At 37.6% G+C, this 21,854-nt stretch overlaps 1 protein-coding gene across 3 annotated transcripts in view; it reads right to left on the bottom strand.

The window, feature by feature from the left end:
- Nucleotides 1-21,854, bottom strand: part of LOC131323101 (G-type lectin S-receptor-like serine/threonine-protein kinase At2g19130) — a 59,643-nt gene that overhangs the window by 7,722 nt on the left and 30,067 nt on the right. Inside the window, exons 1-2 of one of the 3 annotated variants that reach the window (XM_058354732.1) lie at nucleotides 17,335-18,450; nucleotides 15,241-16,617 (exon numbers count right to left, since the gene is read on the bottom strand). In XM_058354732.1, coding sequence (XP_058210715.1) covers nucleotides 15,256-16,617; nucleotides 17,335-18,450 — 2,478 coding nt within the window. In that variant the 3' untranslated portion in view covers nucleotides 15,241-15,255. Of the gene's footprint in view, nucleotides 1-15,077; nucleotides 16,618-17,334; nucleotides 18,451-21,854 lie in introns of those variants that run through there. The other 2 variants (XM_058354730.1, XM_058354731.1) reach the window with 2 other exon arrangements.

Raw genomic sequence — 21,854 nt, 5'->3', positions numbered from 1 at the left:
TACCTAAACTACCCTCAGTTAAACAAATTGGAGGACAAACCTTACAAGGGCAATTTTGTATTTTTAACGCATGCCTTGGCTTACCATCCTACGTTTTTATAGCCGCACCAATAGTAATGTAAGGACACTTTCTCCCTCAAATTATGGAAAATGAAGCTTTACTTTTCTTGTTGTGGAAGGAAGACATGTAATACCTAAACTACCCCCAACTAAACAAATCGAAAGACAAACCTTACGAGGGCAATTTTGTATTTTCAACGCATGCCTTGGCTTATCATCCTACTTTTTTCTAACCGCACCAATAGTAATTTGCCACACCAATAGTAATGTAAGGACATTTCCTCCCTCAAATTATGGAAAAGGAAGCTTTACTTTTCTTATTGTGGAAGGAAGACATGCAATACCAAAACCACCACCAGCTAAACAAAACGGAGGACAAACCTTACGAGGGCAATTTTGTATTTTCAACGCAAGCCTTGGCTTACCATCCTAGGTTCTTTTATTACAAGTGTATTGATATAACTTCCCGAAATAGTAGTCAGAAAAGATTAGCCAAACAAAAACGGACGTTTCTTCCGAACAAACAACAAACCAATAATCCGAAGACCTGATTGTAAGATAAATAATATATGTACCAGTATACGCTGCGGAAGTAAGATCGTACTACCTCTAGTCATTGTTGTTCAAGTAGAACACCAAACTCACACTATAGATTTAGGTGTCTTCCAACCTATGCATGTCTTAAGTGTCTTGATAGATGGATATCATAGGCTTTATATAATACTTCTAGGCTTGGGATAATCTCCTTAAGAAACCTTATAGTTTCTCTCCATCAAAGAAACTAATTAATTAGACTAGTTAAAATAATATAATGGTTAAAGTGGGAAAGCCAAGAGCTTCTTTAAACCACCAATGTATCAATAATAGAAGTGGGCACTTCCATTAATCACAAAGTGACCAAATGGGCCCTTAAATATTTCTTACATCCTCCTACTGGCCCACGAGACACTTGTATACTGCATTAGGTGATAAATACTTTATATGGCCATACAACTGAAACTGCCCATAACTTAAAGTTTTTTGAAAACCTTTTACTCCATTAGAAAATATCAAACATGATTCATAGCGGTAGTGTCGTAACTAATAGGCATTCCTTTCCATGTATTACAATGTGTGATACTTCCCAACGAGTAATAGATAAGACCGAATAAGATATACTCTATAAATGACTAACTAATAGTCATTTAGGGTCCTCTTTATTTATCCTAACGGATAAACTTTGTACGTATGTCTTACCTTATATGCACATGTACATCTCTATTCTCTAAAAATACTAATAGCATGTCCAAATCCCAATTGAGCAACAAATGACAGAAAACATTATAAAATGAGCTAACATGTCATGTATTCACAACATGACGGCCCCGTTTGATAATAGTGATAGATGGATGGGATTGGGATTGGGATTGGTAATGAGAAGGGATTGATAATGAGTATGTTTGTTTGGGATGAGATTAGATAATGAAATTATTAATATCATGTTTGTTTGAGATGGGATTAGATGATAGGATTGGATTGATAAAGGAAATTGGTAATGAGAAAGGGTTGGGATTGGACTACGAATACTAAGTCCCAATGGGTATTGCTAATACCCCCTATTAGCCGGATTGTTCATCCCATAGGACTACCAATCCGGACCAATTTTGAAAACCAAACAAAGTATTACTAATACCATCACCTTAGCAATCTAATCCCAACCTCCAATCAATTTATCAAACAGGGCCGACATATACTGTTTTGCTGACAAGAATTAGCTTTAGACTTTATGCTCAATGGACACAGATTGTGTTTAAGAATAGTCTAGCTCCTTACGAGGTACTTTGCATCGATATTCTTTGTTCGGCCTTTATCTTTATCATAGAAAAGAAACTATAGCGGGAAAACTTAGTAATTGTCTCAATATAATATAAACAACCTGTGACCCTTAATTACATGCTATCTAGTTTTATGCATAGCTCCCATTAATTTCTGCATTCGCAAAAAATAAAAACTTGAGACATGATGGGTGTAGACACCTCCCAAACGGGGCATCGTCATACAGATTGATCATGATTGTTTGGTTCCACTTCATAAACCAAGATCATGGATATTTCCATGGCTAGGAACATCGCCACACGATAACAATTATCATCAAAACAGAGTCGCCACCTAATTTATAAAAACTAAAAAAAAACAAGTAGAGATTCCGAGTAAGGGAGCCAAAAATATAATAAGGGAAAGGTGTTAGGCACCCTTCTTTACCCAGTCGTGAGACTGGCCCATAATCGTTCGACATATGATTGATATTTGTTTTAATTAATTCTATACGTAATTTGTTTTATTAACCTTTAAACAATTAATGGTGAACCAAGACAACAATTGAAGCATGCATCAGAAACAAGTAAGAAACAAACAGGCTGTCCCAACAAATGGATGTCATGGCCGAGGAATCCCACTGGATCAATGTACCGGCCGAAGGATTGATGTCCCAACCGATGTTCTTCTTTACACCAGACCAAATGATTAACAGGAAATCAAAATATTACGATTACAGTACAAAAACATGAAAAGATCAAACCATAGCCTCACCACCTTGATCCTTCAGTTGCTTGATTGCTTCGAATTGAGGGTGATTGACTGATTTGCTTCTCGAAAACCCTAGGGTTAGGGTTTGTACTTCGGAGGTTTGATCGTCGGATTGCGGCTGCCTTCGGTGTATTAGGGCTTTTGTAGGGGAGATATGAGAGAGTACTTCTGCACGGTATTATGGCTTGAGAGGTTGAATTGTGTTCTTAATTTCGGAATCCAAAGGCCCCCTTTATATTGGTAATTGGTGACTTACTCCAACCAATCATGATGCACGAATTTATAGGAATTCTATATGCATAAGATCTCTTTTCATAATCTCCTTTCGTGGCCCAAACGAATCAAAATTTGGCTGCTAGGGTTTTGAGCACAGATCAAACGATTGACAGAACATTCCATCGATCTCTCAGGGAGATTTTCAAGCAACATGTTTCACGAGTGAAAGAATAAAGTTGAGGCCGTGAGATGGATCTCGCGGCCAACAAATGGATTCTCCTAGGATTCTGTATTTCTGTCTAAAAGGCTATATGGCTGTGGATTGGGTCCTCTAATTGGCTAAAAGTACTTACTAAAAGTCCATGGGTTTATAAGAAGTCAATCAGCAATCACTGTATCCATTCAGCATCGGGATGGTCTCCAAGGTGGAATTTGAAATAATCGTTTGACCAAATTGAAGTGTCTACAATTGGGATGCATGTAAATCAATCTAAAATTCTTGGTTCTTTATAAGTACCTCATAACCTTTATTTGTAGCATTCTATTGCTTCTGATGAGTGCTTAAATGCACCTATTTAATCTCCTTAACCTATACTATGCTTGCCAATTTATATAGTCACTTGATACTTTTTATGCGATTTTCATGATTGTAGGTCACTCAGATCGTTTGCGTAGAATTTGGCTTTAAATTAGAGATATAAAGATTTGAAGATGTGACTGGATTGCGATTCAAGAAAGCCCAACATATTATTTGGAGGCTTAACGCGCTAATGGGCTTTACATAAGTTTGATTAGCACAAAAGTGGGTGATAGTAGAAATACTCTTGGTCTTTATGAAAGCTTTGCACGTGGGAGCAAGGCTAGAAGCCATTGGTAGTGGACCAGATCAATGAATTGCAATTGAAAGTTAATAATTCTTTGGGGAATTTTAGGGCTGCCAAGTATAATTGGTAGCACTATAAAAAGAGAGAGAGGGCTGCGCCATCGGGATTTTTTACATACGGGGCTGCCGAGATCACTGTTTTACCACGGACAGAACTTCTTCCCACGGAGAGGTCTTATCTTTTCGAACGGGGCTGCCGAGAACCTAGAACGGGGCTGCCGTGGTCACGAAGAACAGGGGCTGCCGAAGTCAATATTGTTTAGTATTCTCTTTTCCTTTCAAGCTTTTAAAGTTTTGTTCAATTACTTGAACTTTGATAATTCGTTTCAACTTTTGTTCTTAATTTAAGTTATTTGTTTCTATTCAATTAGTTGTTATCTCTTATTTATTTTTATCTCGCGTTTTAAAAGCATGATTAATTCTAGGGTTTCTTGTATTTCTTGTTCAATGCATAGTATAGGTAGGGTCGCGGGGTGATTAGCACACCGTGGCCAGTTCGGGCACTACTCTAATTTTCAAACAATGAAAAAGATAATTTTAGATTGAAAAAATACTTCCAGCTGACGAACCTGGGCATCGTCGGAGCCCATGTGAACGGAGGAATAGGGGTCCAAAACTCATTCTTCGCTGCGCATGGGTATAAGGTGACTATAGGATCTCACATCTTGCGGGGTATCTTTTTCAATCAAAAATTAAACGTTTTTAAGAACTCCAAACAGAGCAGGTTAATCCGGACTAGTTATACGTGCTATGAACCCTACGACCGTACCTTTCTTTTAATTATCTGAAAAGTACAATCAATTTCGTAGGTTTAGTTTAATCTCAAATCAACTGACAAGGGGTGGCTACCTAAGGCCATCCACAGTGGTATAATCAAAAGCAAATTATTTTTAAAGTTAACAATGTTGGTGTAAAAAATGGCTCACAATGGTATAATCAAACTTAGCAACATTCTTAGAAATAATCAAATTTTGGGCTTTGGATAACCAAAACTAACAACCTTTTTCAATAATCAAAATTTGTGGATCAAACACCATATAAGTTAATTGGTTCCAAAATTGTTTACACGCATGTTTCAAATGGTATTTTCTTCTTCGCATGCTCTATATTTCATTCTCTTTACCCACAAACTGTTTCTCTTTCTTTCCCTCCAAAAGTGAAGCTCGTATCTTTCGATCATCTACAATTCAACTCATTATCGCTGGATTAAGGTATTTCACTTTTTTTTCCCGTTTCTATTTTATTCTTTTTTCATTCCTCTCCCTGTGGTTGAGTACATGAAGAATCTTGCATTCTTTTCCAAATTTAGGAGCACATTTGAATTTTTTTTTTTTAGTACTTGATTTTTTTTCCAAATTCATAATATGAGGGATGAAAGTCACAAATTTCCCCCAAAATTAAGGAAGGTACGTAAACGATATATTTTTGCCAAAAAAAATAAATGTAATGGAGGGAAGTAATCAATGGTGAAAAACATCAGAGAGAGAGAGAGAGAGAGAGAGAGAGAGAGATTGTAGTGGACCCCTTATTTTGGTTATGGACTAAAAGTGACCATTGTGGACCTCAACATTGTTAAACTTAGCAACCTCTTAAATGGTTAATCAAAAGCTGATGTGTCAACTTTTGGTTATCTATTTTTGATTATACCACTGTGGATGGCCTAAGAGCCCATTTAAATTATAACAACCCAAATTTTTAGTCAGCACACATCACCGTTTTTGTGGATTCGACTCCGGTCTTACCGGATATTGTGCTACATCGGTCTCAGCCCTACGCTTGGGGCAACCCATTAATTTAGGACTGGGAAATCGGTCAAGCATTTTTGGCGCATATCATGGTCACTTGGATAGTAAACCCTTGACCAAAATCCATATAGCCTAGAAAAATGTATTTGCTCCCACTAACATTAAGGAGCACTTTTTCTCTAATTATAAACAAAATGGCTTGTCTTTTCTCAAATTTCTTTTGGATGCTAGCCGAAACCTTATTAGATCTTCGAAGAAACGTTAACCATTAATCGGCAATGATGGAACTCCAAATACTCTTACTTTGAACATTAAGCTTAAGGGACTAACCCCGTTCCACTTTCTTGCTTAACCTTCTTTTTCAAAAAGTATGTAATTTCAAACTCAAATATATATAATGAAAATAAAAAATAATTTTTTGATTTTTTTTTTGCACCGTTTAAAAGATCTCAATGAAATCTATCAAATAAGATCCATATTGATAGAAAATTTATTAGTATAAACACGTGATTTTTGAGCTTGAAATTACCTTATTTTTGAAAAAGAAGGTTAAGTAAGAAAGTGGAACGGGGACTCTCCCACTATTAATGTTCAAACTTTTATCTCGCGCATGCCACTTAATCATGTGGGTATGATACTTTAACCACATAGCGCAAAATCATGATCCATGCATCTCAGACTAAAATACTTTCTAGACATGCAATCAATAAAATTTCCACAACTGGTAGTGGAATACAAGAAGCAACTTTAATAAACAACATGAATGGCAAGAATTAACGACTTTCAATTTACGTGTAAATTCTAACCTTTCAGTGAGTAGAGGTGCATCACGCATGAATTTACGTAACACTTTAGGGATAAGATAAATAATCTAAGTAGTCAGAACAAATTCTCCATACCTATGGACATAGAAAAAGTTTATTCTCAACTTCCAAATGATTATCTTACTCAATGTAAATCACAAAAATAACAACCTCTTCACAGGATTGAGTTTTTATTTTCATGAATTAACTTCAACTTTTATGCTAATCTTTAACTCAAATAAAATAAATTCAAACCTCCCTGCAGACAAAGGATACAACACGCATTGAATCTATTTCACTGCAACAACAAGGCTAGCAAATTTTGAACATTAAAATAAAATGCATAATCTATAGATGTGGGAAAAATTTTTTGTTTTTGAAGTTGACTATACTGGTCATCCCAAACAGACCAATAAAATTAATTATTTTCATGTGGGTAAAATTATTTATTCTATCAATTCATCCTCAATTGTAGATGCCAAATAGTCCAATGACTATTCTACGGGTGACTATACTTAATATTGAACACTGTAATATTTCAAGATGCTGCGGCTAATCTCAAAATATAACAAAGTTCAAATCACCTCAAAAGGCATCAACTACACTTTAATGGGATAACCATCATATGTTCACTATCGTCCCATGGTAGTCAAGGACGGAACCAGAATTTTACTCTAACAGTGGCGAAATGTATGCTAAAAAAATAAAAAATAAATGAATTACAATATTAATAGTCATCGACTCTAGAAAAAATTAAAATAACATAACAAAAACTATAGTAAATGGTGTTTGGCATTTGCACATGGAGTACAAAAAAAAATATAGTAAATAATATTTTTTTTTCAATATAGTGCAAATATCATCTATTGCTAAGACAAACTCAACAAGGGATTCAAAATATTTAATAATTTCTCTAACATCAATTAAATATGGACAAATGAAAGAAGACTCACCTTTTCTCAATAAAGTTTGAGAAATCCACACAAAACGCCAAACAATAAATGATTTTTGAATGTTTCGGAAGTCCACCACTGCTCTAAACGAGAAATTCACACCGTGCTACCATTGGAAATTTGGAACTGAGAATCGAAAATAAAAAGAAATCTACTACTGCCGAGTATTTAGGTTAACTTGTTTAATTTTTTAGGTTAAGTTATTTTAGGGTTAAAGTGTGGAGTTTTTTTCTTAATTACCCCTCATCCTTTATATTATTTCACTTTGGCCTATTAAGTTTAGTTTTGAAATATTTTCTGGATCCTTTCTTTAAAAAATAGAGTTTAGGACTAGTATATAACAAAAAAATAAGAAATAAAATCTAGCGGTGGCGAGACTATATGAGTTGGAGATAATATTTTTTTTTTTACATATAGTTCGTATTTTCTAAAATCTTTGTCGTGGCGGTCGCCGCCACTAGACCCCTCCTAGTTCCATCCTTGAATTGGTAGTCAGACGATTTCATGATCAAAAGCTCGAACATAAGAGTAAGTATGATCAGTAATATTCCATATGCCTTAAATCAGTTCAAGCATACAAAGTTCATGGCATATAATACGTCGAAAATAGTTTCTTTTCTCCTGTTCCGAAACGAGTATGTAACTTATGCCTAGAACTTTATACGCGTCAAGAAATATTCGGCAACAAAAACTTGAATTTTCAACATATTTAAGCCCATATCCCAATCGATCAAAACATTTTTTTTATAGAAAATTAGAGGCCAGTCCTCTTTTATAGGTTTGATTTGTTCCCAATTCTGAATATTATTACCGAGCCTATTTAGGTTCGGTTATGTTGCATTTTACCTTTTTTGCCCAAATCGACAAGATGTGATCATTTCCTCTACTCTTTTTCTCTCTACAATAGATCTCGCACTACCCCGACGATTCAACTCCCTCTTCACCATCGCCGTCTTCGTGGACCTCTCTCTCGCCTCCCCGGACCAGCACTTCCTCGGGAACCCCTCCCGCCAATGCTGCCGATGTCGCCGCCGCCGAACACATCGACGTCTTCGAAGTGGCCGCCAAACACCTCGTCGTCATCTTCGAAGTGATCCCCTGAGTCCCTGACCCATCTTCTCCCACTATTCCCCCCTCCACAAACTTCTAGCCTGGGTTTCGAAAATTCCGAAAAAGAAAACAGAGAAAATTGAGGAGGCTGGACAAGAGTACACTGCAGCTCAGATTTTTGTACAGTGGTGAGTTATCTTTAACCTAGGAAATGGGTAAGCTTTGTTCACTCATGTATTGGCTCTCAACATTCTTATAGTATTGTATTATATATATCATTCCCATTGTCATGTATTTTGATTTTAGAATTTTCGAGACTAGGCTTTGTTGTAGATTTCAGCTCTTTGTACAGATTTTCTCCTATTCAACAGAAAAATTGTACTCCATATTATAAGGATGTTGTGTGGTGAGACTATTAGAACTGTGTGGTTGGGCTATGTGAATTGTGTAGTGAGTATATGAACTGTCAAAACTTTATGTGAATTATGTATTTTAGCGTGAGGTGGGGCTATGAGAACTATGGGGTGGGGCTATGAGAACTGTGTGGTTGAACTATGTGAAGTGTGTAGTGAGAACTCTGTGAACATTCAAAGTCTTATGTGAACTGTCTATGAGAAATATGTCTTTTAGCGTGCGGTGGGGCTATGATAACTGTGTGGTTGGACTATGTGAAGTGTGTAGTGAGTCTATGTGAACTGTCAAAGTCTTATGTGAACTGTCTATGAGAAATATGTATTTTAGCGTGCGGTTGGGTTATGATAACTATGTGATGGGGCTATGAGAATTGTGTGGTTGGACTATGTGAAGTGTGTAGTGAGTCTACGTGAAATTTCAAAGTCTTATGTGAACTATCTATGAGAACTACGTATTTTAGTGCATGGTAAGGCTATGAGAACTGTGTGGTGGGGCTATGAGAATTGTGCGGTGAGGCTATGAGAATTGAACAAAAATTGATCAATTTTTGTTCGTGTATGTATTTTCTATGAGAACTGTATTTTTTCTTATGAGAACTGTGTATTTTTTATGAGATTTGTGTATTTGTCCATGAGAACTATCTATAAGAACTATGTATTTTTCATGAAAAATGTATTTTTTATGAGAATTGTGTATTTTCTGTAAAAACTGTCTATGAAAATTGTGTATTTTATATGAGAACTATGTATTTTCTATGAGAACAATGTATTTTTCTATGAGAACACTGTATTTTTCTATGAGAACTGTGTTTTCTTCTATAAGAACTATGCATTTTTCTAAGAGAACTGTGTATTTTTTATGAGAACTGTGTATTGTCCATAACAACTATTTATGAGAACTGTGTATTTTCTATGAGAATTGAGTATTGTTCATGAGAACTGTGTATTTTCTATGACAACTACGTATTTTCAACGAGAATTATGTATTTTAGTGTGTGCTGGGGCTATTTGAACTATGTATTTTTCAGTTCACATAGGCAATGATATTTTTGTCCGAAACAGTTCTCAGAATGAATGATAGTTCTTATAGGGATAGTTCTCATAGGGACAATTCTTATAAAAACAGTTCTCATAGCAAATGATGTTTTTTAATCTTACATAATTTCATATTCAATATGGATCTTGTTTAGTAGATATCGTCGAATAGGTTCCAAAAATATAATTTATTTAAAAAATGAATATCTACAACAAAATATATGACTTTTTGAAATTTAAACAATGTTTTAATGGTGCACCAATGCTCATGGAGCATTGGATAATTTTTCTATTCTAGATGCTATCTAGTTCCGTCGCTGATGCGCGTGAAGGGACATGGTTGGAATAAAAAATATAAATAATTGTGCAGGACTAAATTAAGTCCGATCCTAATTTTTAGGGCTGGCCTAAAAATTCCCCTTTTTTTTATCGGCTTATTTGTACAGATGGTCCCCAATGTATTTCCGAAATGTCAATTTCGTCCCCATTGTACAAAACGTGTCAATTTAGTCCCCGATGTTAACAATATGAGTTTAAAAGGTCCCTTGGCCAACTTCTGTTACCTCTTGCCGTCTAAAATGGGGGCATTATGGTCATTCCACCTCATTTCCTCACTTTTCCCTTCTCTCCTAATTATAATTTATACAGCCGTATCCCTGACGTATCCGTATCCTAATTTTTTAGGTTTTGTCGTATCGCCGTATATGTGTTGTGTTGTATCCGTATCTTGTATCCGTATCTGTGCTTCATAGTATATAACTATGCAGGAACCCTCTTTAATCTCTAGATTAATTGAGGTGCGCATAAGTTAACCAAATACCTAACTTATCAAAAAGATTAAGCAGTAAATAACTATGCAGGAACTCGAATTCATAGTACTTCAACAAAGGACGGTAATGTTTTTAATGTCTACATGAATCTTTCACTTTCTGCACTAATTTAAATTCCAAGGCATGCAACCTTTGGGGTATTATTTCCAGTCAGACACTACCAAGAACGTGGAAGTCAGTTGAAGGAGCGTCCCTTTTAAGAATTTTGAACTATCAACTTCGAAGACGAGTGTAAAAAATCACTAGAAAAAAAAAAAAAGAGCCTTCCAAAAGCTTGGTTTCGGACTCCTATGGAGGGATTCTTCTTCGTAGGATTTCGAGATGTAGCCGATTCACAAAATCTTACCTTGAGTTTCACTAACACTGATGGGTTTCGGCTAATTCTCAGAATCTTCTTCTTCTTAGGGCTGATTTTGGGGAACACAGTGGAGATAAGGGGAGGGGACGTGAATCGCCATTGACGTCGAGAGAAAAGGGGAAAGTCGAGAGAAAAAAGGGAAAGTGGAGAATGAGAGGGTTTTGACAGGAAGCCCTTCTTTTTAGACGGCAAGAGGTAACGGAGTTAAGCCCATGGACCTTCTAAACTCACATTGTTAACATTGGGGACTAAATTGACTCATTTTGTACAATGGGGACGAAATTGACATTTCGAAAATACATTGGGGACCATCCGTACAAATAAGCCTTTTTTTATCCATCATATATGAATTCTGTTTGCAAGTTATTCAGTGCTAATCTATTCTACTTCTTTTAAATATACGAAAATGTTTCCTATTTTTTGCTTTCCTAAAATGCCCCAACGACTTACAACTAATACGTACATGTCCCATCCTCTGCCTCTTGCCAACCAACACAACACAACGGCTCCAACAGAAATGACTGTTTGCAAAGACTCTTTCTCTTATTCGTACGAATTGTCGTCTAGCGTTTCCTCCCATTCTCTATGTCGCTGTTGACCAGGAAAGAAACCGCTTGGTGATTTCAATCTCGAACTCGCAAGTAGTCCCTCAATCCCTCTCTCTAGGGTTTCATCATCATCTCTCCTATGCAAATCCTCCGCCTCTTCGTCTCTTCGTCTCTAGTTTCTTTGTGGCATTCTCTCTCCCTCGCCGCCTTCTTCTTCCCCGTCATGATGGACATCTTATCCATCTTTGCGGCTGAGGCTGAGGCCACCGAATAGGCTGAACACGGCTTCCAACGATTGCGTGGGTTCGGCAGGAGCCAATGCTGCTGAAGAGAAACAGACCGTCGTGACCCGAATTCTGATTCCTCTATCGCTTGGTCCAGCAACACGGCCGCCGCAACAGGATTTGGTTCTCTGTATATCGTAAGAGAGGGACAGGAGTAACCGTGGACAATTGAAACTTTGTTGTCTTCAATCTTCTACGAGATCCCAAACAGGTATTTTGTATTCTTGTTTTTGACTTCTAAATTGCGATCATTCTGGATTTCTTGTCTTATGTATAAAACAAATTGCAAATTTCCTTTCTCTTATACACCATCATGGAAGGAAATTTGTGCGTTTGTTGAACCGAGACAGTTGGCCCAATGGTTGCATAGTTGCACTTAGTTCAGTAAGGTTGTGGGTTCAACTTCTATGGAGTGGAGGTTGATACCATTCGTTATGGATTGGGTTCGAATTGAGGTAATGCAATGTAAGCTCTTCTCACATGTGGCAAAATAAATAAAAAAATGGGCATTGTGGTTAGCGTATAAATACTAGGTTTATTGTCATTGTTAGAAACTTTTTAATATTGAGAAGAAACATAGAGTTGACAAATTCCTTAACTATTCAGTAAACAAATTAATCAAGAAATTCCTATCTGATTAGAAAATAATGATGTCTCAATATCCCAACATAGAACTCAGTACGAACAAAAACACGATTAAAACAACTGAGTAGTTACAAATTCACCAGCACCAACAAGAGATTACCGAAATGCTTGACCTTTGGGAGGATATATATATATATAGCCTTTATCTGCTGAATTTAAGTTCCACAGAGTGAAGTTTTTTGTTTACAAGTGAGATTAACATTGCTACTGATGCATTAGCTACGTTGGAAAATCTCACCCTGGATGATATCTTTCTATTTGTTTAGTCCCCTTTTTTAATGTTACAACTGTTGGATATAGACATCAAGGGGCCTATGTTTTGGGCACTTTGTAACTACTAAATTTGTGAAACGTGCCTTTTGGTCAATATATGCCGCCTTTTGTTCGTTGATTCCCTCATCACTTGGATGCAAGAGGCCCTAGAGTCCTCATCACTTAGATGCAAGAGGCCCTGGAGTTCTATATCTCTCTCATTCAGCGCCTTTTGTTCGTTGATTTCCCCTACAGTTTATTCACAGTGACTTAGAATAGCGTACATTATAATTCCTTTTTTTTCTTGGTTCCTTCTTTTTGTTTTCGTTATTGATTCTCAGCAGAGCTATTGATCACGGATCCACTCCAGAATTGGAGCTGTTTATGGGAGCTCAAATATCCTCGAAAGCATGCATGAGGGCTTGTTTAGACTTGTTTACGTGGTAAAATCCTCACTTAGCTTTAGCATACCGTTAGAAATATGTGTCAGGAATCAGGAGAGTTCGTGTTCTAGATGCCATATGCATGTAGAGGATGGCCGGGCACCATTTATTTTTTGATTGGTGCTCTCAGTAGAGACATTTGGACTAACTTTTCTCCGTCTCTGGTGCATGGGATATTAAACCAGAATTGGAGGGATTTGTTTATTTTCGATCACAAGAAGTTACACAAACCTCCTAATTGGAGGGAAGCCTTGGAATGTTTTATGTGTTGATATTTTATGAAAGTTATGGTTGAGTAGAAAGTAAAAGTATTTGACAATCTAGATAGTGACTTGAGCTCTAAGCACAAAACTAAGACTTAAACAAAGAAAATCCAGACAAAACCTCATCTATTTGCATGTTGGTTGGAAATTTCTAGGCAGGGCAAGTTGAGATTAAACACTTGTAGCAGTTTGCAAGGTAACCTGAGGCTGCCTGGGCTTGGAGGTGTCTTTAGGGACAAGAGAGGTTGCTGGACGTTCAATTATTTCCTCATCTGCAAATTGAAGCTTATTGAGAAGTAGCAGCTAACTTGATAAAGTGTAGAGCTCTTGCAAATTCCCCTCTTAAGTCGCTGGAGGAAGAATGTAAAGAAACCATGCCAAAGGCATGGAAGGATATTGTACACGTGGAAAAAAAATTCCTACTCATTTTAGTAATTTTTTTAGAAATGCAAGCTTAAAGGTGGGAAAAAGAAAGGAAATTTCTTTTGGAAAAGCGTTTGGTTTGAAAATGAAAGTCTCAAATCAAATGTCCCAAGATTATATACTTTTGTCCTAGCCGAAGATGAAAATTTATGCCACATATATAAAAGGAGAGGTGCTGATGGAATTTGGAACTTCCTTTTCAGAAGAGGTTTGCTTGCATGGGAAGAAGAAGAACTCCAAAGGCTGAACCATCTTTTGACTAATGGGGCATGTACTCAACCTGTGGCGGAGATGCAATGGTATGGAGAGCAACCACATATGATCTTTCCTCTGTAACTATTGTCTAGAATGGGTATTATTGAAGATAATCAGGACTCATTATGCAGATTCTGTGGTAACAATCGGAAGATGACGAATTTTGTGGACAGACTGGTTGAAATGGTGGGGATGCTCGTGGACTTCTCCTGGTTCAATTTCAATTTTGTTTGGATGTTGGAGAAGAGGGGAACTCAATGGAAGGTCAAGCACACTTATAAAGGCAATTTGGGATGCTATTCCTCTTGATATCATTTGGTTTGTTTGGAAAATTAGGAAGGAGCTCTTGTTTGAGGTGACTCAACTGATATGGGGTGATCTTAAAATAAATTCTACTCCAAATTCATACTCGGTGGAAGACATGATTCACAGGTTGCAGAGTATCGAGGGAACTTGATTCTATGCATTGTAATTTGGGATTTGCCTCTTTTTTCTTCTATTTGCTATTCTCAATGACTTGGTACATTTGTAGCTTTCTTTCCATCCTCGGTTAGCTTCTTGCCAACCTTTCTTTGTGAAAGAAAGGCATATGATTGGCAGGAGAGTGGATGCTAATATAGTTTGGATGCACCTTTCTTAGCAATGCTTGAATGCTTCCATTGTTCTATCCTTTCAATCCCTCTGTAACACTTTCAAGATCAATAGATTTATCTTTCCCTATCCAAAAAAGAAAGAAAAAACACAAAGAGGAATTGCACTGCTAGCTATATTCTGCGGGAGAGAAAGATGGGCGCAGTCTATTAAGATACGCTTTTGGAAAGGGTTGTCATTCCTCTAAAGAAAGTTTACAGAACTTCTCTGAGCTGATTTTGGCCGGACTTTGTTATCATGGAATATAGTTTATCTTATTTCATTCCAGTACACCCACAAAGAAAAATAATGATGCATTGTTTTCTTTGTCATCTTTTAGATAATGAATACCAAGGAGAAGATTTTGGCGTAGCGCAAGTCATTGTGCACAAGTTGAATGACAATGTTTGGAGCTAAAAATTACAAAAGCGTCTCTGCAAAAAATAATAATAGAAGAATGAAGCATATAAAGGAAAAACTTTGTTCACTTCACCTTTAATATTCAAAATTTCAAAATCACCCACGTGCGTAGCACGTGCAACTTTACTAGTTATATATAAGTACATCAACTATACTTGTCTTTTACCTGAATTGTTGCTTTTCATCTAGGATTAGAAAGAACTGATGCTTGTAGTGTTGCAGAAACATGGCCATTGGCAACAGAAGCAGCAGATCCCATTGCATGGGTGAAGTTGTAGCTGATACTTGGATCCACTTCCATCACTCCTTCCAAAACCTTCACCACGGTCGACATGAGAGGCCTTTTGGTGGGATCATTTTGTAAACACCAAGCTGCAATTCTTATCATTCTCAACATTTCTTCTCGATTTTCAGGCATCTCCTCGTTCAAATTCTCCACGATGTCAAGTAATTGAAACTCCCTTGCCTTCTTCTGCATCAAACTGAGTAGATGTTTGCTGGATTCTGATCGGGTACCATCTAAATTTCTCCTCCCGGTAACTATTTCGAGGAGAACAATCCCAAAACTGTAGATGTCAACTTTTATTGTGATTTTTGAATGGCCGCATTCTGGAGCAATATACCCAGGTGTTCCTCTCAAAGTGATCAGGACCTGGCTATCGTCCCTGTCTACTAGCTTAGATAACCCGAAATCTGAGATTTTGGCATTGAAATTTGCATCCAAGAGAATGTTGGGTGGCTTTATGTCAAGGTGAATGATTCTCTGTCTGCATTCTTCATGCAAATAGGCCAACCCTTTGGCTATCTGGTGAATAATCTTCTTACGGGTTTCCCAATCGAGACAAGGTTTTTGGTCCCTATGAAAGATCCATTTGTCTAAAGACCCATTACTCATGTACTCGTATACGAGAAGACAAGATTTCTCTGCAGAAAACCCAACCAATCTCACCAGATTAAAATGGTGGATGCTGCCAATTGTTTCAACTTCTGCTAAGAATTCCCTAACTGCGCGGCCCACTTTATATAACCGCTTCACTGCAATCTCAGTGCCATCTGGTAACACTCCTTTGAACACTGAGCCAAACCCACCACCACCAAGCCTCTCCTCGAAATCCCTTGTTGCAACGCGAAGTTCCTCATGCGTAAACATTTTCTGTGAGAAATTTTTCGTAGAAATTTGCAAATCTCTGTATCCGAACGCAACCGATGAGCCCTCCACTTTTGTTTTTCCAACGAACCTCCTTTGCCGCTTCCAGATTAGAATAAACATTAGGCCTAAAAGTAGTACTACAGCAACTGAACCCGCAACAGCACCAATAATGATCCCCTTGTTTTCTTTACCCTTCGAAAACTCAGAAGCAGCAAGTCTGAGATAAAGAGTTATTCCACTTCCATCGCTTGGTGAGAGTTGTTTCAGATTCACAAGTTCCCCAATCCAAATCGAACACCAGTTCTTATCATGGGAATAAGCAGTGCAAGAGCAGTTATTCAAGCAGGAAGATGCACATCCGGCAGCGCTACTAGATAGTGAATAATCAGGTCCCTGTCAAAAATCAGAGATTTCTAATTGTTAATTAACATGTAGAATAAACCAGAGCATGCAGATAAACAATTGGCAGAGTAAATTAAATCGATAGCATAGACTAATTGTTAAACAATGAGAAAGGAGTAAAGAAAAGCTGGCTGAGATACGATCGGGAGGCGTGATACACTATCTTAAAGTCACTAGTCCTCCCCTATGTGAAGGTGTTGATAGATTATAGTGACTCCAAGATTTAACCAAAAATGCTAAGCTTCTTCTTCCAATGGTCACGCCCACTAGGAGGATATGAACAAAGCCATGAACCGGAGTTGTCCAAATATTTTAGAACTACTAAGTACTATTTTTCGGAAGAAAAAACTTAACTGGAAAAATGAGAGAGTGCTGAAATTTTACCCAAGTGTAAGAATGAGATAATTGGTTTTCTCGGTGATCAAAAAATGAGAGCATGAAGTTTGTATATATAGTGCTTTGGTCAAACATTCCAACGGCTAAATCCATAAATGTAATTATTATGAATTAAACAAAATATTATGACTTGATTTCTAATGAGCCAAACGGCTAGTGTATTTGTTTCAATAAAAAGGTCGGTTACGGAATCAGAAATTAAGTATTGTAGATGTGCTTTTAAAATTGGAGGTTACAATTTTCTGTGATCATTTTCATTGCTATCATTTCCTTACCTTAAAATAAATTCATATGATCAGTTTTGAAACTTACAATATAATCAGATTGCAACCATCCCACGTTGCGATACTCATAAAACTTATCCGTCGACTCCTGATTAGCAACACTTGTATTCCCACACTGCAACTTAGTTGTCCTCGCACACCCACCAGAATAATCACTCAAATTCCAATCACCAACCGACTTAGGACTAAACCCTTTCAGACAATTACAGAAAGGTTTTGTACCATTGCAAGCCCCAAATGCCCCACATAACGCGGAAACCTGGCACTGCTCCCTCGGCTGAGACCAATAAAAGTTCCATTGCCCGCTGGTTTCCAACCAAATCCGTTGCGTGATTTGTCCCGAAACATCCATAACAAATCGCGATATAATCGCAGGATTGGACACCGAATACGTAAAATAACTCTCATTCTCATTATCAATGTAGCTGAAATTGTAATTATGATTGAGCCTCGACTCTGGGATCAAACTGAAAATCTGCCCGTTCCAAGAGCCACTGGTCCAATACTGTTTAGACCCATTCCACGATATCACATTCTCCTTGGTATCTTCTTTTAAACTCAAAGAAAACAGACCTCGAGATGGGTCTTCCGAATTTTTCCAAGAAGTTAGATTCTGGTGAGTCTTAGTTCTCTTATTATATGCAATTTTACCCCCAGGCAACCAAGTATCAGTAGGAAAATCAAAACTCTGCCAAAGGGGTTGGGTTGAATTAAACCCATCTTTGACAACCAAATTACCATCATCCCCAAGAACAGCCACCACAGAACTTGAAGCGGTACTGGAGTTCTGATTTGTGGACCAAATGGGTATCTGTGACTCGTTGAGGAGAACTAGATTGCCATCTATGATTTTTAACACCGATGAGTACTTATCTGAGATGGGTTTATCCCTATTTGCCATCCAAGCTATGGTCCGAAGAGAAACTTTATTGTACACAATACATATGTAGTAGTTGGAGGAGTTACCTGGTTGGTCGTAGAAACCCAATTTGAAGTTTCCATTTGCTGAGACAAGGCTTTGGTCCCCAGAGAGAGACTGGTTTGTAGAAATGGTGTCGGATCCATGGGAGATGATGGGGAGGTTGAAAGTGAAGAGTAGGAAAAGAAGCAAAAAGAGGAAGGATGAGTTGGTTCTGACACCCATATCTCTGCCCTGAATTTTGTGCAGAGATCGAGAGAGAGAGATTGATTTTGGTTCTGTTCAGATCACTAGAAGAAGAACGGGATTGGTCTCAAAAAGGGTCATGCAACACAGCTCATCATCTCATACTCTGAATTTAGCAACCATTTTATAGCCACACTGTTCTTACGTGTGCTTACACAGACACTCACGTAAGCGTCGAAGTTTCACACGCACTGATGCTGTAATTTGCGGAACTTCACAATTGTGTAAGTATGCATGCAAGTGTGAAGAAGTGCGTGTGGTTGTAAATTTATTCTATTTTACATATTGGAGGGATGCAAAACAACCGAGGAAAAATTGAGTAAAATAGCTGAATTTTTGCATAAAATGAAAAAAGCTGGAGCTGGAGATGCTTTCATGAATAGAAGAGGACTTGTCCAAGCCAACCACGCTTGTTGAATTTGACGACTTGACTTGCGTAATTTGCGACTGGAATTTGACGATTTGACTTGCGTAATTTGCGACTGGGGCACGGTGATGTGCAACATTCGAGCCATTCGTTTAGCACAGTCTAAATGAAATCTAGACCATCCGAGCATTTGAGCCATTCATTACGAAGATAAAATCTGGATCATTGAATTACCGAACAGACGGCAAGAATTCCAATCCTGTAATTTGCAACCTTTTCGTTTCCTACTATGAAATAGGAATCAATAAAGCTATGGGTACATATAAGTTTGTACATATCATGTAAATATGAGTTTTGTGGGGCCCACATCGGGTTCCACAAAGATGATTCGGAGTGTCTATTATTTTTAAAAAAATATTTTTTTATGGAGCCTTGTAGAAAATTAGCTCAAGCCGGTATCGATAAGGATTTTTTTTTGGATTATTGGGGGTGAACTACTTAACTACTCAGTTTCACTCCCCTACGAAATCAAAAAAAAAATCCTTACCCAACGAAACCACGTCGTTTAGGAGATAAAAAGTTTAAAAGAGAGAAAACGGGAGAAACCCCCTCAACCGTCATCTCCTTCTCCGTCCACGTTTCACAGTTTACGTAGCGTCGGATAAAATTCGTTCCCTCTCAGCGATAGATAGATCGTAGCTCTCTCTCGAAGGTGACGATGTCTATCCCTCCATTGTCGCACTCTCCCTCTCAGTACTCTGATATTGTTTTGGATGCAGAGAACGAAGCAGCACATTAATTTCTGTAGCCAAAGTTCATCCAATTCAACTCCTTCAGCCATTTGATCCTCACCTCAATCCCATTTCTTCCAAGGACTTGAAATGCAATTGCAAAACCTTATTCTGTTTTGCTATTCAATCATAACATAGTTGATTTGGAACTTTTTCTTTGTGAATTCCAAAAAACAAAATTGAGAACAATGGAAGCAAAAATGAAAATCAGAAATAAGCCCTAACTTTGGTTGATTTGGAACTTTTCGTCTTAGACTTGGAAATGAAAATCAGAAATTGGGAGGAACAGGACTATTAGCGTAGGAAAACGAAGACCTTTTTTGATCAGGCTTACCTTAGTTAACAGCCTCATGTCAATTTTTTTTTTTTCTTTTGTAAAACTCGTATTTTATAATCATACTTGCACGACGCTATTATCTTACTTTATTTGGCTACTCAATCTTAAGAAGTTTAATCATCTCATAGTTATTAATGTGAATAATTTCCTTCCATTACATTTTTGGGATAAATTATTTTTCTCAACAAGAAAAATCTACGAAAGTAAAAAATTATGACCAAAAACAAATAAAAATTAGTGAAGATAAAAAATACTAAACATTTAGTATTTGTGTTTTTAGTGTCATCTAGTATGATATTTTTTCAAATTCAGTCTGAATGTTTAGTTTATTTTTCGTGTTTTTTCAATCTTTTTGGGAGGTGAAACGCAAGTTTGCTATTTCGTGTGGAAAGTTATGTAAGTAAATATCAGTTTCCATATGAGGAAATGTCTTTTTTGATTGTGCAAGTTGAGGTTTACAATTGTGGTCACGCGCAAAGAAAATTACAAGGGCGAATTTGTAGCCATTAATAAAGTCCAAACAAACGTGACTCTCTCTCTCTCTAGGATTAGACCTCCGCCTCTCTCAACAAGAAAAAAAAACCCTAGCCGACGCCCTCTCTCTCCCTCCTCCCTCCTCCCCCCGTCTCCCCCACCCCGACCTCCCCGGTACCCTCCTCGCCTCTCTATCCTCTCTTCGCATGGTTTCTCCAAGCTCCCCAGCCTGAGGCTGCGTCTCCGTTGATCGACGAGGTCCTCTTGTCGGCGTGTGCGGTGGTCGGTGGTGCCCAAGCCTGTATCACGCCTGCCATCTTCAGATCTGATGTTCTTAGGCCGGTAGTGAGAAAGTAAATAAGGTGTGCGATTGGGTTCGTGGGTTTTCGTTTCTTTGTTTTGTTTATCCGGCGGGTTCCCGTTGGTTTTCTATCGGTTGTTTTGGGTTTCCCCCAAATCAGTCCGGTCTTGTACCAGTTTGGTTGTTACCCTAAATGTGGTGTGGAAGAGGAGGTGTGCGAATAATTTCAGCGCCTATTGAGGAACAGTCCGATGATGGTGGGTTGATTGTGGTCTTGATCTTGCTCCGTGCGCTTATCTAGATGGGTTTCAATGGAGAAGCTGCCTTTCCAGTCGTGGTGGTCTTCGTCTGGTTGTTGTCTGTCGTCAGCAGGCCTCACATCGGTGGCTGATTTCAGTGTTAAGATTGGTTTGAGAAAGAGGGATCCCACGTTTTGTCTTGTTTTTCCAGTGATTAGGTTTTGTTCCCGTATGTGCTTAGTCTCTATTACAGTGAACGGCTCTATTGATCGAACTTTGTGTGTCGGCTCTGCTTTGCAGTATGTGCTTATTTCTCGGTGATAGAGTTTAGGTTCGTACCTGTTGTTCATGTTTAGCCTTTGTCACTGCATTTTTGGTGAATTCCTGTACTTGCCCGATGGGCTCTTTTTTATGAAATGAAATTTGTGATGTGTTCAAAAAAAAATTAACAAAATAAAGTCCAAACCAACGACACCTATTTACATTAGATCACGAATTTGCCTTCTTTAATAAATATAATAAGATAAGATATCAAATCTAATTTGGATTTCTATAGGGCTTGTAAATTCAATATATCTTATCCAAATAAGAATCGAAAGTAACAGTTTAAATATTTTTTTACAGCTATCCCGAACACTCTAATTTCAGCAAAGACCTATTGTTCACGAGCACACGCAGAAGGTCACATGGAGTGACCTGACCTCAAAGGCGTGAACAATTTACACACTGTCACAGATATGAATTCACGTTGAGGGAATTTCATGCTTTTTTACAGGTATTGAGAGATTTTTTGCACATTAATTGGTTCCAGAAAAGCAATCCTTAACATGTTATTATTATTAATACAGATATTTAGGAGTTTAGGAGTATTTAA

This window comes from Rhododendron vialii, chromosome 4a (assembly GCF_030253575.1).
Source record: "Rhododendron vialii isolate Sample 1 chromosome 4a, ASM3025357v1".
Lineage (NCBI taxonomy): Eukaryota > Viridiplantae > Streptophyta > Magnoliopsida > Ericales > Ericaceae > Rhododendron > Rhododendron vialii.
This window is presented reverse-complemented; position numbering and strand designations above follow the sequence as displayed.